Consider the following 16,489-nt stretch of genomic DNA (forward strand, 5'->3'; position numbering starts at 1 on the left):
TTAGAGGCTTTTGGTGATCCAAACTGGACTGTTGCGTAGTTCTTAGCGTGGTATCGTTTTCGAAAGATTCATCAACTGATTAATTTTTGGAAAACGATGCCAATTACCAAGTCTCACCACGAGGAGGTGACTACGCGCGAGACCCGTCCATGAGTTACTTAATATTCGACAATCGGCCAGAATGTCGAGTACTCTACTGGACCATGCGTCTTTACGCTATCCTTTTAGATAGTTGTTTCGTAGCCTAACTGCAAAACACGTATCTTCCACGCAGCGCTTACATGAATTTTTACAAACGTAAAACAAAGCACAGACAACACAACATCATACAAATACACTCCCACACAACGATTACATCGGTCAGAACAAACGTTGTACAATAATTCACATCCCTATTGGCAGCATTCGGTATCAAAGACACATTTGTCTAACTTGGAACGAAAGAAAGGAAATGAAGCTACTGCCACTGTATATACAATTTCGTGTCTTGTAAAAGTATCATACGAGTCGTTGTACTGAACTGTTTAACATTCTATTTTCGCAACACTGAACACGGTGTCCCCGTAGGGCGGTATTAGTCCAGTCTAGATCACCAAAACAGATTTGGATTATCTAGACCAGACTATATTAAAGTCAAATTACAAATTAGTTGAGTGAAATATTAAATACTGTACTTAAAACTAAAAAAAAGAAACTGAATAGAAGTAAAATACTATTTCAGAGACTTGAAAGATGTCGTTAATATTAAATAAAGCAGAATAAATCATTAATGTAATCGCTATGAATTGATGGTATTGATTTAAATGAACAGTACAATTGCTACCGATTAATGGTATAACAGTTATAAATTATTGGTATAATTGTTAAAAGTTAATGGAGTAATTGTTTTACATTACTAATAGATTGTTATAAATGAATAGTGTAACTATTATAAATTATTAGTTTATTTGTTAGAAATGAATGGCTTAAATATTATAAATTAATAGCTTAAATGTTATAGATTAGTGGGATAAATGTAATAAATTAATGGTTCAAATGTTAAAAATTAATACCTTTATTTGTAGAAGTTCTTCTTCGATCCTCACTGTACGGGGTCCCAAGCACGAAAGACGTCGCGCGCGAGACATGTGTTCCTTATATACCTGATGACGTCTTTCCATTAGAATACAAACAAATTTAATCATTTGAACAATTTTATTGTAAATTGAGGCTTCTAACGATTTATTACAATTATCATTTGTATAATTTTAATAGTTTTTACGAGCGAAAACTGAATTCACACTTCTGCGATACTAGTTTTTGGTTTAGAACTGTGTTATTTTATATTGAATACCAGTTCATGATGAAAATAACTGTACTGCTATATATTTGTTATATATATGTTATATTTTTACCGAAGTTTCAAACTTTCAATAAGAAGTGATTAAGACAATAAAAGTTAAGATGAATAAAAATTCATACGTCGAAAAATACCGACAGTTAATAAAATGGAGAACACAAAATCGCAGCCTTGTCAATGAAACAAGTCGCATTATGTATTCTACCTTATCCATAGAACGTGGAGTATAATAACTGATCGTCGGAGGGAACGTGGTCGCGCCAATGATACCGACTGATAACTTACAACTACAATATGAATCTGTCTAATAACTGTTCATACTAACGCAGAAGTAAATGCACTCTTTTATAGTATAAGATAAACTTCAAGAAATACAATGAACACTTTTTAAATTTTTGAAAATGATATTTTACTCAAAAAGATTCGTATTTTATTCATACGCGTACTTATATCCATTGACCGATATGAATATGATATTTCACTGCATTCATGATCAATCATAATTAATTACTCAATTACTAACATTACATAGCATTGTTCATGTTATTAAAAAAAGCGATGTGCAAGGAGATCTATCCTGATCTAATAAATAAAACATATAAAAAGAAAATATGTACTACCACTCACGGATATAATAAATACTCGCGGTCACTATGCTCGTAAAAAATTCTACGTGTCGATTCGGACCTTTCATCCTACGACATGATTGAGTGACCGGAGGGACAAAAAAGCATGCGACTCGCAGTTACATTTGGACGATGGACGATGTCAACAATTTTGACGTACTTCAGAAGAAACCATCATGAAGGCTGTCATCCCAGAAAAATTATCAAACCTTATGGTAGAAGTACAAATTATGAAATATCTGTAACAAAATATGCAATAGTATACATATAATTTATTGTTGAAGACAAAATTTTACAGTTTATTAATGTAATAGGCAAAAATACAAATTTTCAGCAAATTTTATTCCTTGATTAATTAATTATGGTTAAGACAAAAATGAAAGAAATAGAGTTAATTGAAGTACAATACTTATATTCTTGGCTTTTGTAATACCGTAAGATTCTATCCAGAGGACACGAGGAAGTGGAGATTGTGGGGAAACTGTAACAAAATATGTAACATTATAATTTATTCTTAAAGCCACAGTGTTGATTGTTTGATTGTTTCACAAAAGTCCAAGATAATGAATCATAAAATTCTATTAAACTTAATAAACTGTAATTACTATAAGAATTGAAACTTTAATAGAACAATTTCAAATTTAGATTTTATAATTCAATATAGAGAAACTTTGAGGTTTCATTCCAATAGTTAATAAAATAATTCAAGCAATATACAAAGAATAAACTAAATGGATGAATAATGTGCAAAAATACTTACACTGCTAGGCTCCAGAAGATACTTTATCCTCTTGAATACTGACTCGAAAATTGAAAACGAATGTTTAAAAGGAAAAAGACTATATACAAAAAGAGAAATAAATAATTACCATCGCGCTCGATAAATAAACCAACGAACAAACACTGATTCTAATTTCGCGTATAACTATTGCAATTGGTGCTAATAAGAGATATTCTACTCTGAGTAATATTGAAATTACAATTACGAAACAAACACTGACTTCACTAATCGCATTGCACGCAATCTTAGAAACATTCTCTGAAAGTAAAACTCTTAGAGGGAGGAGGGCCGTTACATGCCGTTATATGCTTTTCTCCCTTCTCTTACCGAGCGTTTGTTTTGAAAAATACTGCTGTTTACTGCTGTTATAAAGTTACATGTTAAAACGACGTCTGGGAAAGCGTAAAATATTATTTGCGAATGTTATAAAATATGTATCGCTACACTGAACATTAACGAATACTCTAAATGCAATATAACTGATTTTAGGGATTATATTGCGTTACCGAAGGCTGAGACGTATCTTGTAGTAAAAAACCGTATCACATTTTATAAACACTCGAAAATCTTTGCAAAAAATCCAGAATTTCTTGACCAAACAGTTGCTGGAAGAGCACGATAATGTTACGCGCCAAAATCTGAACTTGTAATGGCGTCTTCTTTAGAAACAGTAAAAATTATTGATAAAAGTCGTGAGATGGCGATACCATAGAAAATTCACGCGGGAAATGCAACAAAGTATGACTGCAATCACTTAAATGAGATTAATTAACTATTAAAAAGTATTTATTACCAGTCTATTAAGGGAACAATACGAAAGAAATAGAAAAGTTTATTAAGAACATTCATTCTAACCGTTTAGAATTCTATTTAAGATATATGTATGATCAAGTGAAAAAAAACATTTTTGTAATCTTTTCCAATTTCATTTCAGTATTCTTAATAGCATTACATACCATCAATTATGAATCATGCGTCTAGTATATAGTAATTGTTTAGTACATACTGTTTGATACCTCATTGAATTAACCATTGATTGTCATCGTATCCATTAACCCTTTTTCCATTTTTTTTTTCATTCAATCAATTAATAATCTGCATACAGGAAAACCACAAATTCAAGTTAAATGTTAATTAAAAAGTTTTCAAAAAGTAACAAAAGTAACAAAATTGTACTAAGCACTTTACCTCACGCTGAGTAACACGTCTGAATGCCGCGATTTTCGACAGGTAAATGACGTCCCGCGCAGGGCGACGCGTAGCTGCTTTCTAATTGGCTAAAGAACTACTTTCTTCTTTCGGGCGAGCAGCTTTGGCATGCGCGCGAAATTGAAATAGTACGTTATATAGAAATTTTGTCGATTGATAAAGTATGAAAATCTTCGATTAAATATCCAAAATAATTTGAATGTTTTACTTTTCTCTCGATAAATGGTACCTGTATGTACATAGATAAATAATTTCCGAGAAAATGTGAGCATTCTATCAAATAATTCTGCAATAAACACTTATATATTTGTACATTTACATACTTGTATCCTATACTACGAACTTTTATAGACATAGGTGTTGGGTAATTAATGATGAGGTAATTAATAGTAATCATCATATTTGAAGTGTAATATTTTAATAGTAATTATAATGAAGTTACAGGATGCTTTTATACAATATGTATAGATAGATTCATAATATAATCGTTCTTAATTAGTATGATCGACGTAAGTATGCTTAATCAAACTGTAAGTTTGTTATCGTCTATTAGAGAAAAGGATGAGAGAAGAAGAGATATGTAGAGCATGTATTCGTAAACTTTTACGTGAAAAACAAAATAACTTCCTATGTTGTCAACGCCATTATCAAAACGCTATTCACAAACATTGCCTGGGAATGATCAAAAGAAAAGAAGGGAAATAACTTTATTTTTTCTTTCTCTTTGCGATTCCGTACACGCCTACGCCTGTACAAAATTCAAATGTGTGTTTCGTTGAACATTCACGAGCATCATTCTTAAACATCGAGAACAGGATGAAAACACGCGCGATCCGCTTATTTATTATCCAGTGAAATAAACGTAACAATTATGCGTCTCTATAAAGTACTTCTCGTAACCCATGTCACAATAAATTGATAAGATCGCATATTTATAATATATGCATATGTATAATATCTATCTATATATATATATAAATAAATATATGTATATGTATATATAGATAAATATATAGATTAATATATATATGTATATATATATTAAAAATCGCGGAGAACTTCTGTATTCTTCTTCTTTTTTACAAACGTTATATCACCTAATAGAAATTTGTACACAGATTCTCATAAAACGTTACTCTTTTAATTACACGTTCATTTCAATAATCGTCATCCTCGTCGCTTTGGCTTCGAGCCGACTAACACCAGACATATGCACGTATTTTTCTATCTATTCGAGCACGAGCTCCACGAGGTTCCTTGAATTCGCTTCCGTCGAGAATTGCAACCATCGAACTACTCTCTAGAAAGAAAAAAACGTCGATGCTTAATCTTCTCCCGGCTCTGATATCTTTGAATCGTTGCACGATTAGATCGTCTTGTGTAAATATACATACTATTAAAGGAGGGTAATCGAGATTTAGAAACTCGAATTGGGATCTGCCTTTCGCGTTAGACAGCTTCGCACGACGCAAAATAACTTGCAGTAACTTGAGTAAATAATACTACGATTAGCGACCGATAGTCAGGTCGTCGAAGGGAAAAGAGGGAAAGTTCGAACGATTATTAATTACGTGCGCGTGTATAATGAAAACGAGCCTGTAGGAACTACGCTATTGAACAGCTTGTCCGTAACGAACGTGAATATGTGTATATGTGGGCATGTACGTGTATATGTATTTGTTCGTGTATGAGAAAGGACAGTGAATTTCGTTCGATCTCTCTTACATTCTCACTCTTGCGGTGCAAAAAGAAAAGAAAATAGAAACTTGGAAAATAAAAGCCCACCGAATGCAAAAATGTCTGCGAATTATTATAAACGCACTTTTCTTTAGCGTCTTTAACATCTTCTTATCGTACCCCGAAGAAAGTTCAACTTCAAAGAAGTCACGGTGTCAGCGACGAAATTCTCAAACTGACACTCTTTTCACGACGAGTTACTCGAAAACACGATAGATCGAATTTTCCTACGGTTATAACAGTTACATCAAGACGAACACCTTTGTAACAGTTCTATGTGCGTCACTAAAACAGCATTTCCGCGATTAATTTCCATCTTCTTCAAACTATCCGACCTATGGGCTATGTGGAAATCTCAATGACAGGCTCGGCCGTGTTATTGTTGAGCAGTTCCTGCTTCTCCCTCAGCTTCAGATCGTATTGCGGTGGTGGAGTGGATTCTTTAGCCTCTGCGGGTGACAAGCCATCCGTTTCATCCAAAGGAGAGACTCCTTCCTCGCTATCCTCGTCTTCGTCGTATTCCGTTTCCATCTTGGACTCGTGCATCTCGTGAAGTCGACTAGGTAAATAGGCCGGGTGTGGGGGCAATCCATAGCCAGCCTCGCCACCATAAGTCACTTTTCCCATGAACGATCTGATTTCGTCGAAGTACGTGTCCTCTCGTTCGTTTTCGTTGCTGCTTCCCGGTGAATCCGCCACGGAAACAACGCCACTACCGTCGTCGGCTTCGTGTTTCTTCAGATGTCTGTCTAAATTTGTCTGTTGGCCAAAGCATCTCTCGCAAAGCGGACACTTGAAAGGTCTCTGTTTGTCGTGGATATTCCTCACGTGCCGCTGAAGATTACTGGAGATGCTGAAGGACCGCTCGCAATACTTGCATTTGTAAGGTTGTTCACCGGTATGTGTACGCAAATGTCTGGTCAAATTAGCGGATCGGGGGAACACCTTTCCGCAGAACTTGCAGGAATATCGGTCTTTCATTTTGCCGTGGGCGTGATGATGATGATGATGGTGATGGGGCGCGATCACGGCCTCTTGGAACGGCTTCACGCCGGGGAACGGTCCCAACGGCGGCCTGGCAAGCAGGTCGAATCCTCCGCCTCCTGGCCTAGCGCCGCTGAGCCCGTTCATAAATGTCCCTAAAAAAGGAAGCCCACGCGGTGGTCCGAAGGGCGGTAGCGGTGGTAGCAGTCTGGATTCCGGGGTTGCACTACCAGGAGGCGGTGGTCCACCTGGAAATCCTGGGAAGGAACTAGTTGGTCCGCGATACATGGCCTCCAGCAACATCGGGTGAATCGGTCTGGGATACGCCATGTGCGGTGGTGTGGTGGTAGGTGGTTGTTCCGTGGGTAGGCTGGTTCTCAGCTGCGGGCTGCTGGGCACATCCTTGGAATCGACCTCCATTGGCACGGGCGTCTCTTCCTCGGGTTTTGGAGGATCTGGAGGAGGTGGTGCTTCTTCCATCGGCGCTGGCGTTGGTGACGGGCTACGACTCTTTCTCTCTGCGGTGTTCGAATTCGTTCGTTGCTTCTTCGTTTGGACTCTCAGATCTAAAGGTTGATCCGTCGTCTCTTCGTTCGTGGTCGCCGGGGCATGTTCAGAATCCGTCTTTTTCTCGTTGTTTCTATTGGTCTCCCGTTTCTTAGAGGGATCGTCGTCGCTCTCGGGAGTTGGCTGGACAGGTGGCCTAGCTGGAGATGGTCTGAACGAGGAGGTAGCCTCCTCAGCAGTGGATGGAGATACTTTACTATGCTGCGGCAGTACTCTCGGCGGGGTGAAGCGCTCTTTCTTTGGACTGTCGCTCCTTTTCTCAGCTTCCTCAACTTTTGGCGGGAACAAGAGCGGAGTGTTCAAAAAGTTAGGAGCGTTCGGGAAAATTCCTGGATAGGGTCCCATCAAACTTGGTGGGTAGAAAGGCAAACCTCCTGGGAGACTGACCGGAGGTCTGGGATAGACCAGAAAAGGACTCGGCGCTGGGGTTGGTAACTGCGGCATGGCGCCAGGTGGACCGGTCGGCGGTGTCGAATCGCAGAATCGCTTATGCTTTGATAACGAGGTGACCGTGCTGAAGGACTGTCCGCATTTAACGCATTTGATCTGCATACGACAATCAGCATGCATTCGTTTGTGTCGGCATAGGTTCGAGAACTGCGTGTATGCCTTGAAGCAGACCTCGCACTGAAACGGTTTCACGCTGCTGTGGATATGAGTGTGCTGCTTGAGACCGGAACTGGTGGCGAACGTCTTTCCGCATTCGGTGCACGCGTGGCTTCTCGCGCCCACGTGGTGAGTCCTGATGTGACGTTGGAGGTTCGACGGGTCCGTGAAGACCTGCGGTTTGTCCGACTGTTAGCGAAACTTTGAAGATGTTACTTCAAGGAGATACGTGTCGTGTTTTGTAAAGTTTGTGTCAAAGGTGATGCTTACCTTCGGACAGTTCTCGCAGGGGTAGTTGCGGAGATCACCGTGAACGATCGCACGATGACGAACCAACAGTGGTCGCCAGGCGTACGCACGGGGACAATTGTCGCAGCGATGCTGTTCCGCTGGATATCTGTGACACGTTATCAGGTGACTGTCCAATCTGAAAGAAAAGCACCAAGGATCTCTAAGAAATTCATCACACTATTCAGACATCTGTCACTAAAGTCCTACACTAAACCATATGTCACATCCTCGTTCCGTCGATTTAGCGATTCAAATCGTCGATAGTTTTCCCACTCTCTTAAATTCAATATTCAAGAATGACAAGCCCGGCTAGAAGAACGGCGCTGTGTTGTCGGCAAAAGCCCTGGAAACTGGAGCGTAATCGCGGCGAAATCTCAAAGCGGGTCGAACAAGAAACCTCAGATATAATCGATCCGGGGCAGCGCACCGACGAAGACTGCGCTCGGTGCAGTCGAGGATGATGACTAAGTGACTCCGGTAGCGCGCCAGCGGACAAGCTCTCTCGTAATAACGGTCACACGCCCCCGAAGGAAGAGGGTGGTCATCGTATACACACAAAGAAACGAAGAGAGAGAGAGAGAGAGAGTAAGAGAGTCGCGACAACGGTGGCGATGGCGGGGTTCAACACGAACAACGCTCGTTGTAAGAGCAGGGTGTCGCGAGCTGGCCACGGGTTATGGTCACAGGATGTGCCATGGTGTGGTGGCGGCATTGATTTTACACCCTCGAACACACGTGTCGCGTGAAACCTATTCGTGGTGAGATAGTAGGTTCACGGTGACGGTGCGCTGTGCCAGATGAGCTGCGGGCACGCGACGCCTTCGATGATGCATAAGGGGGTGGCTCGATGCAACCAAATGCGGATCTCGCGCGTACTTTATGTGCTACAACAGGTGACTCTGCCGAGCCGAGGCTCACGGAAGCGGCTGGTGTTGCGGTCTGTCGCCAAACCGGGAAACAGATGCCGGAACGGGCCAAAATGGATGTCCGAAATTGGACCAACTGCGGTTACGTAACACTGAAAAACTTTTCGCCAACTTAATTACGAAAACTAACCGTTGCCTAACAAAAATGTTTATGGAATAACATTGGAAATGCATAATTGCAAATACTAAGAAAAGAAGAATATTTATTTTTAATTAGAAGACTCGATCCTCTGTAAGGTAATTAGGACAATACCTTTTTACTTTGGTCTTGTAAGCTCGTGGGAAGAAATTAGAAGGCAAATAATCCAAGCTTTCATACGGCGATCGCATCGGTTAAGTATTTGACTTTTCGTTTAATAGCGCTACGCAAACAATGTCGGCCCCTGAAAAAGCTATCGTAATTCTGAAGGCAACCCTCGATATGGTTCGCGTGCTCGGGGCCCCTCTTTTCGAACGGAGCGCAGCTAACGCTCAGATTTCGAGTGGATAACGCGCCTCTCGTTCCTGTATTTTCCTGTCGATTAATGAATAACTTATCCGTCATATCAAATTACGATTACCAGTTCGCTCTGTTGTTTCTCTCGAGCACTAATGCTTGATATGAAAATACGACCGTCCGTATCTGGTATCGATGTAAAAATTAATCCTCAAGGTGATAATATAAGTAGCTGGTTACGAAAAATATATCAATCTCGATCGCGATTTGTCGTCGATGTGTCGCTAGAGGGGACAATTCCCGACGATCTGATTTCAACAACGTATAACGACGAGTTATTTATAAATCCTTCACGAACCAAGCTTTAGTATCGTCGACTTTATGGTGATTTCTCGCTTCATAAAACGTAATAATAAATCTATTGCTCGTTGATAAAGGTTCAAGGAGGTCGAGGAGGAAAAGATATGAATTTTAACGATTTTGTTCAAGCAATCTTATTTTTAAGAGCGAATCGATTGCCTAACGAAATTACTGAAATTTATTACGATCAAAGTATGATTTCTTTTTAAGATACTTACAGCTCAATATCTTGAAACGGTTTGTCGCAGACAGGGCATCTGGTCTCCCCTTCCTCCTCGTCTTCTTTATCTTCGTCTACGGTCCCACTGTGTTGCGAGGCTACAAGCATAGAAAAGAAAAGACACATGAAACGACCCTGCAGAAAGAGAAACGAAGATAGACTGGAAGTCATAATTCCGTTCCACTTTGTGACGGGCTGCGGCTCTATAAATTACAACCCCGAGAACGATGATACGTGACCCGTCCTAGTGTGGGCGAATTACGTGATCGAGAAGCGCGCGGGGAGCCAGCAGAGAGTGGCGTGACAAGTGGACGCCGGGATTGTTCCTGAATTATTAAATCAAACCGGCACTATCGGTTTATCTATCCGTGGAAGAACTCGGCCTGTCTACGAGCATCCTATGGACGCGACAATTTTTTCCTAAACGTCGCGTTCCTCCGTTTTTCAACAGAAACGTCGAAACACTGCACTCTCAAAATTACAATTACAACGTCGCCCTTTCAGCCTTTTATTTTTAATCGCGATGAATATTTTGAAAAATCGACGACGATTTCTTTTTAAACATTCAAAAGTTTGAATAATAAACGCAAAACTAAATACGATGGACGATTGTGAAAGGAGCGAAGAAGAAAGTTAACACGAGAGAACACATCACGATCACTATCAAGTACCTTCTCCTATCGTTAGTCGGCCACGATGCTGCAGTCGACGAAGACAATGGATACAATGATGCACCAGTTAGCTGGTAGAATGTTATTCTGCAACTGAAAACGCGAACGGGGTGTCGGGGACCGCTTCCCATTGGTAACAGCGAGGTCGGAATCCAACCAATCACAGGTGAGACTCGTTTGCCCCCTGCGGCCTCTGTTCACCCCCAACTGACAAGAGCAACGGCAGGTAAAATCAGGAGTCCGTGAACGAGACAGCGTGTAATTTTTAATGATGGAGATTTCAGACCGATCCAACGGCAAGAATAACGTATTCTTTCTAAAATCTCCGCAAGTAAAAAAATACACTTTTTAAATCGATATAAGCAGTGTAATCTGTCGATAGGTTGAATAACTTAGCCTTTTTGGTTCATTTACCTAAATACGTTATCTTTTAAATGTAAAAGTATAAGATAGAGATCAATTTTAAATCGTAATTTAATCGTAATTAACGTCATTTCAAAGCTAGACATAGACGAATTAAAAATATGGAAATAGTTGATCGATCGATGTACGTTGATCGACTATTAGCCGGACGAATGGCAAAGTCGAAACGATACCCGTCCACCAACGGTTATTTAAATCTGCCGCTACACTTGTCCCAACCATATGGTCGAGCGATGGCCCCCAACGGACCTTCATGGGAACCAGGCACGGTCCCTACGCCACCAACTACGCCCTTCGCCGCGTAGCCAACCCCCCATAGAACGTTAATCGTTCCTCTATCCACGACTAATTTGAAGCGGCAAGCCGTGAATTTAAACAATGAAGGATGCGGTCGACCTCGCGATCTGCTAACAGGGTCGTGCACTGCTCTTTCAAAAAACCATCGCATAGATCGACAGTAGATAGAGACAAAAAATATGTCAACGGTTTCATGGAAGGAAAAATTTGAAAATATAAATAACAACATTGGGAATATTTTTTCGTCAAATTCAACCGACTGTTGTCGTCGGATGATTATAAACGTTTCTGATATATTCGTCGTGGGGCAAGATATATTAAATTTTCACCAAAAAATGAGTATCGTGTAGATCAATCTTGGTATTATGCATCACTATCGAGCACGTTACGAAAAAACCTGGCGGAATGTAACGTCGCGTCGTTGAAAGTCAACAGGTGGGATCCATTGGTAATATCCCCTGCAGCCGTGTCAGTTGGCGGTTACATGGGAAAAAGTAACGGAAATCAATGTTTCCGTGGCATCGTGACGGACCAGGACCAAGTACATGGCCCCGAGGAGTTCGAGCGGGATAACGGACACCTCGAAGCAAAACAAACAGCTCGTCATCGCTAATGCGTTATTCGTCGGCGTGCGTTGTCCACGAAGGTTTAACGGAACAAAATTTTCGGACGGGGAAATCGTAATTCACATTCGCAAATTCCACGAGCACTGCGTTGCACGAGTATCGCAACGCGAGTAAAATGTCAAGCAGAACGTGTCATTAGTTCGATGAATCAGATAGGGTTGTCGTCCATTTTCACCGCCCTCCGCGTGCGCGTGGCACCCCCCTCGAAAACAGCGTCGCGTGCCCTTTTATGCGCGGATACCCCTTTTTTTAAGCTGTGCCCTTCTTTTTTTTCCTTCACCGACCATGAGGCGAGGTTATGCGCGCGTTAATCGACAATACCAGGCCATAAATTATCTACAACCTTAAATGGAGCCATCCAGAGAAAAAAAGAGATGCGTCTCATGGTTGGAACGAAAATTGGCGGGGTAAGCACCACTAGGTAATAGAGGAAAAAACTGAGCGCCGCGAAAAATCAAAACCATAACTCACGTTAACTGCCGCAGCCCGTTGCATCTACGCCCCCTTGATACGCGCTTCGTGCAAGCGTGGTTTACCGAATCGTCGCAAAAAGTCGTGCCTGTCTCGCCAACGTAAAACGTCCTCGCTCGTCATTCGACGAAGCATTAGTTCGCGTAACTGCCTATCGAGAACGGTTTCGTTCGCGAATATATCCAGCTACTTTGATCGCCAGAGACGGCGCGAACAATCAAGCGCAAATAAAACCGGATATGCTTCCGGAAAGCTTCCCAGGATATATCGGTATTTTCATCGTACAGAAGAATCGTGTAAAAACTGATTTCCAAACGTTTCAAACGCATAAAAGAGATCTTATCGCTGTTTTAATGCTGTTCCATGCATAGTCGCACCCTCATGCAGTCGCGTTAAAGCGATTCCCTTAGCATCCCTCCGCACCAGTGAAAAGAAATGATCCGCTGAAGGGAGACGGAGCAGAGATGTCCCTCGCAAGGGTTGCAACGGGGTGTACGCCGTTTGTTTGACATCATTATTCTCGCTGAACGTACCAGATTGCCAGGGATTTCTCGTAAAAATGGTTTCGCTGGATTAACGGCGATTCTGTTGTACATTTTTCCATGTCTCATAGGCTGTAGTCTTTTTTAGCTTATTACGATCCCTAAGGGGGAGAAAAAACACGAAGAACACGAATGATTTTGCGTATGGATGGCGTATCGTTGAAACGATCGAAGAAAAAATGAAGTAGTATTTCTAGCGATAAAATTTTTCGATAATCCTTGATTCTCTGATCAAACTTGCGTAATTGCGAATAAACGTCAGTCGAAAACGTTATGAACCTCTCCGGGAGTTGTCAGGCTGACTCGAAATCGAGAACGGAGTTGGTAACCGAAGAAACCTGCCACCCCTTCTTCGTAGACGATTTATAAGTGGAATAGAAAGTGGGTTGAAATCTTCGAAATTTTAATTGGCTGGAGGGGGAGACCGATTTAATTAAGAACGAGTCGGCTGCGCTCCGTGTCTTCTGTCCTCGGAGGAGACGTTTACGAGTCGGTAAAATTACGAGGAAAAATCGCCGGCGAATTAACCGTAGACACCGCGCCGCCTCCAACTTTCATAATAATCCCGCTTTTAATTACCGCGACATCTGGGTGTCGCGTATAGCCCCCTTTAATCTCTGCCTAGCAGTCATCGGAATCCTGACCATCGTGCAGGAGTTACAACCAGATAATTGTCGAGCAGTCAGGCACCTAGGTGGCAACCCTCTTTGCAAATGTCTCGTATATATTTCTCGCGCTTCACCTAATGAAAGTTGAAGACAAATGGTCGTGGAGAACGAAAGTTTCCCTTTCGCTATTGGATTTCCAACTTTTTCCGTAGGAATCGAGGCGCAGTTGGCTGAACGACGATTTAAATTGAAATTTAAAGCGACTCGAGGCGAAGTAACACGCGGCACGAGTACGTCTATCTCGCGATAATCAGCGCTTATTACGATAAAAAGGGGTTAATACGCAACGGCCGACCAGGTGAATCACGCCAGAATCACGGGTGCATGACGAGCAGCTCGTGCAATCAACGATTCACGATTTACCCTCTGTCCTCCCTCGCATCAGATCGGTAATTCCGCTTTCCGAAGACACCTGCCTCCTGTCATTCCGACTTTTACGCGCGATCCCGCACAAGTGCGCGCAAGTCACGATGTGTATCGGCCCGAAAAGTCGTAAAGGCAGCTTGCCCCGCATGCTCGACGATTGGGAATATTTTAATGGGTTTGATTATCTGTTCGCTTGCCCCGTGCTTCCGTTATCACGTCAGTTGGCGAACACTCGCTGGCTCGCGATCGATCTCTCCTTCGATGGAAAAGCAAATTTTTTAACGGGCCCGGTTTTTGTTCGACCGAGTAACCGTCTCGTGGGCTAATAAAACGGTACCAGCCACAATAACGCAACGAGAAAACGGTATAGCACGCGTCCTTTCTTGCGACAAGATCGCAGCGCGTTTGATACTCACCGGTCTCTCGATCGCTTCTGTCCTCGGTAGTATTTTCACCAAGCATATCCTGAAGTTGAAGAGGTTCTCGAACACCGAGAAGCAGCTCTTCACCCGCCGCTATATCCCGCACCGCTTCGTACACCATCTGCGGACAATGACACCTCCTTGAATCTTCCGACCCTCTTTCGTTGCCTTTCATCGCGAATTATCTCGAGCTTCTTCGAACAATCTCGAGTACCGCTCAATGACAATATCGAAATGATGCTTCGACAATTACGAATCGTGTTACAAAGGATAAAGATCGGTTAAATCGCAGAGCGAATCGTCGAGTGAACCAGCAAATCGAAATTCCAATAATTTCTAATTCCCTCGCCATTCGTTAATATCGTAGTTTTCAGCGGTACAAATTTTTCAGCGAGTCCATAACAGTCGAACGCAATGAAAGGATCTTTATGATATCGTCAGAAGGTCCCCGAAAAGTCATTACAACGGCGATTCTGTAGGGCTCTGATAGAGCGGGCCACATCCCCCATTCCCACAGCGATTGCAAACAGGGCGTATAGGAAGTCACCGAAACGACCCCGTAGGGTGACTTAATAACTAAACACCCTGTATACACGTAGCTTAGGGAGCGCCCACAACGTAGCCAACGCCATGTGCCATGGTTCACATAGATAGAAAATGCAAAGGACGGGAGGTCAGGATCAACCTCAAATTGACACCGCGACCTCCAATGTCTCTGTCCAATTTATAGAACCATCCTCGAAGTTCCTGAATAGTTCAATGCGTAAAAACGCTGCTGCGTTGAAACTCGATACGTGTTGTCTTCCACGAAATAAATACGATTATGATGAACATGACGGTATATCGTCTATTTATTTGAAGAGAATACCGCTGGCCTAGTGGTTGAAAACAACGACTCGGCGACTAGCGTAGTTGCGTGCGGAAGAACAAGAGAGTTAAAATTTTGAAGTAGTGCATTTGGCAGTTACAAATCTAAACGTAAATCTACAAACTTGGTCGCGGTTTCCGTTCCATCGTCGTCTCATTAGCGAGTCACGGAAACATGGCAGTGTGGGCGCGTGTTTTTTTTTTATTAGTTTCGCTAGCACACGTAGAATTAACTACGAGTGCGTCTGACACCGTGTAATTAGTCCTTCCTATTAACTGCAACTGTCGATCCAGTGTCAGTTGCGTTCGAAATCGAATTCGTTAGTGGTCAATACCGAACGCCACGCGCGAAGTTACTATCGACTTGTAAAACAAATTGTCGAAGCTCGCACGGAAATGGAAACGTTCGTGGTGAGTGGTATTTGCGATCATTACATAAACCGCTGGCAAAGCCGAACGAGCAATCGTTACGTTTTATGTTTGTAATGTATCGAATTTTTCTTTTTTTAATTAACGGTTATTACCTGTCCACCAATAAGCACGTGTCGCATATTAACGGTGTGCGGACTGCTAGTGCTTCGGACATACTTCAACCAATTATTTGTTTCGTGGGATGCGTCCAACCATCCCCTGACTCCACTTCCAGCTGTACGAACCTGAAAAAAATCATTTCCCCATAATGTACCACTACAGAAACGTTTTCTTTTTTGTTTTAACGTCATCCATCGCACCTGACGTCAGTATTGACACTACGAGAATCGTATTCGAGTATCGTTAAGAACCAATAAATATCTATTGGGAACACGATGCGGCCAGTGCACGTGCTGAAAACAGTATGAACGCCAACTTCCGGAGGCGAACCGCAATGTTTTGGATCCGGGACATTGCGTTTAACGGACTACCGCTCACGGATATCGCCCTCTCATCACCCAGTGTTACTTGCCGTTCCAGCATCCACTAGGGTCTCCACTCTCCCTACTTTTAGGGCGAGACAAGTGATTTTTTCAATTGTCTCGCGCGACCACGCTTCGCTCCGAGACGCTTGGCCGACCAA

The 16,489-nt window shown here is 42.0% G+C and overlaps 1 protein-coding gene across 4 annotated transcripts in view; it reads right to left on the minus strand.

Annotated features, from left to right (window-relative positions):
• Positions 1-4,981: 4,981 nt before the first annotated feature.
• Positions 4,982-16,489, minus strand: part of LOC100741168 (histone-lysine N-methyltransferase MECOM-like) — a 58,869-nt gene continuing 47,361 nt past the window's right edge. For 2 of the 4 annotated variants that reach the window (XM_012393580.3, XM_012393579.3), the window contains exons 4-8: positions 15,960-16,091; positions 14,563-14,689; positions 10,081-10,180; positions 8,120-8,276; positions 4,982-8,038 (exon numbers count right to left, since the gene is read on the minus strand). In XM_012393580.3, coding sequence (XP_012249003.1) covers positions 6,035-8,038; positions 8,120-8,276; positions 10,081-10,180; positions 14,563-14,689; positions 15,960-16,091 — 2,520 coding nt within the window. In that variant the 3' untranslated portion in view covers positions 4,982-6,034. The remainder of the gene's footprint in view (positions 8,039-8,119; positions 8,277-10,080; positions 10,181-14,562; positions 14,690-15,959; positions 16,092-16,489) is intronic. The other 2 variants (XM_012393581.3, XM_024372160.2) reach the window with 2 other exon arrangements.

This window comes from Bombus impatiens, unplaced genomic scaffold, assembly GCF_000188095.3.
Source record: "Bombus impatiens unplaced genomic scaffold, BIMP_2.2 scf_3612, whole genome shotgun sequence".
In the NCBI taxonomy this organism is placed as follows: Eukaryota; Metazoa; Arthropoda; class Insecta; order Hymenoptera; family Apidae; genus Bombus; species Bombus impatiens.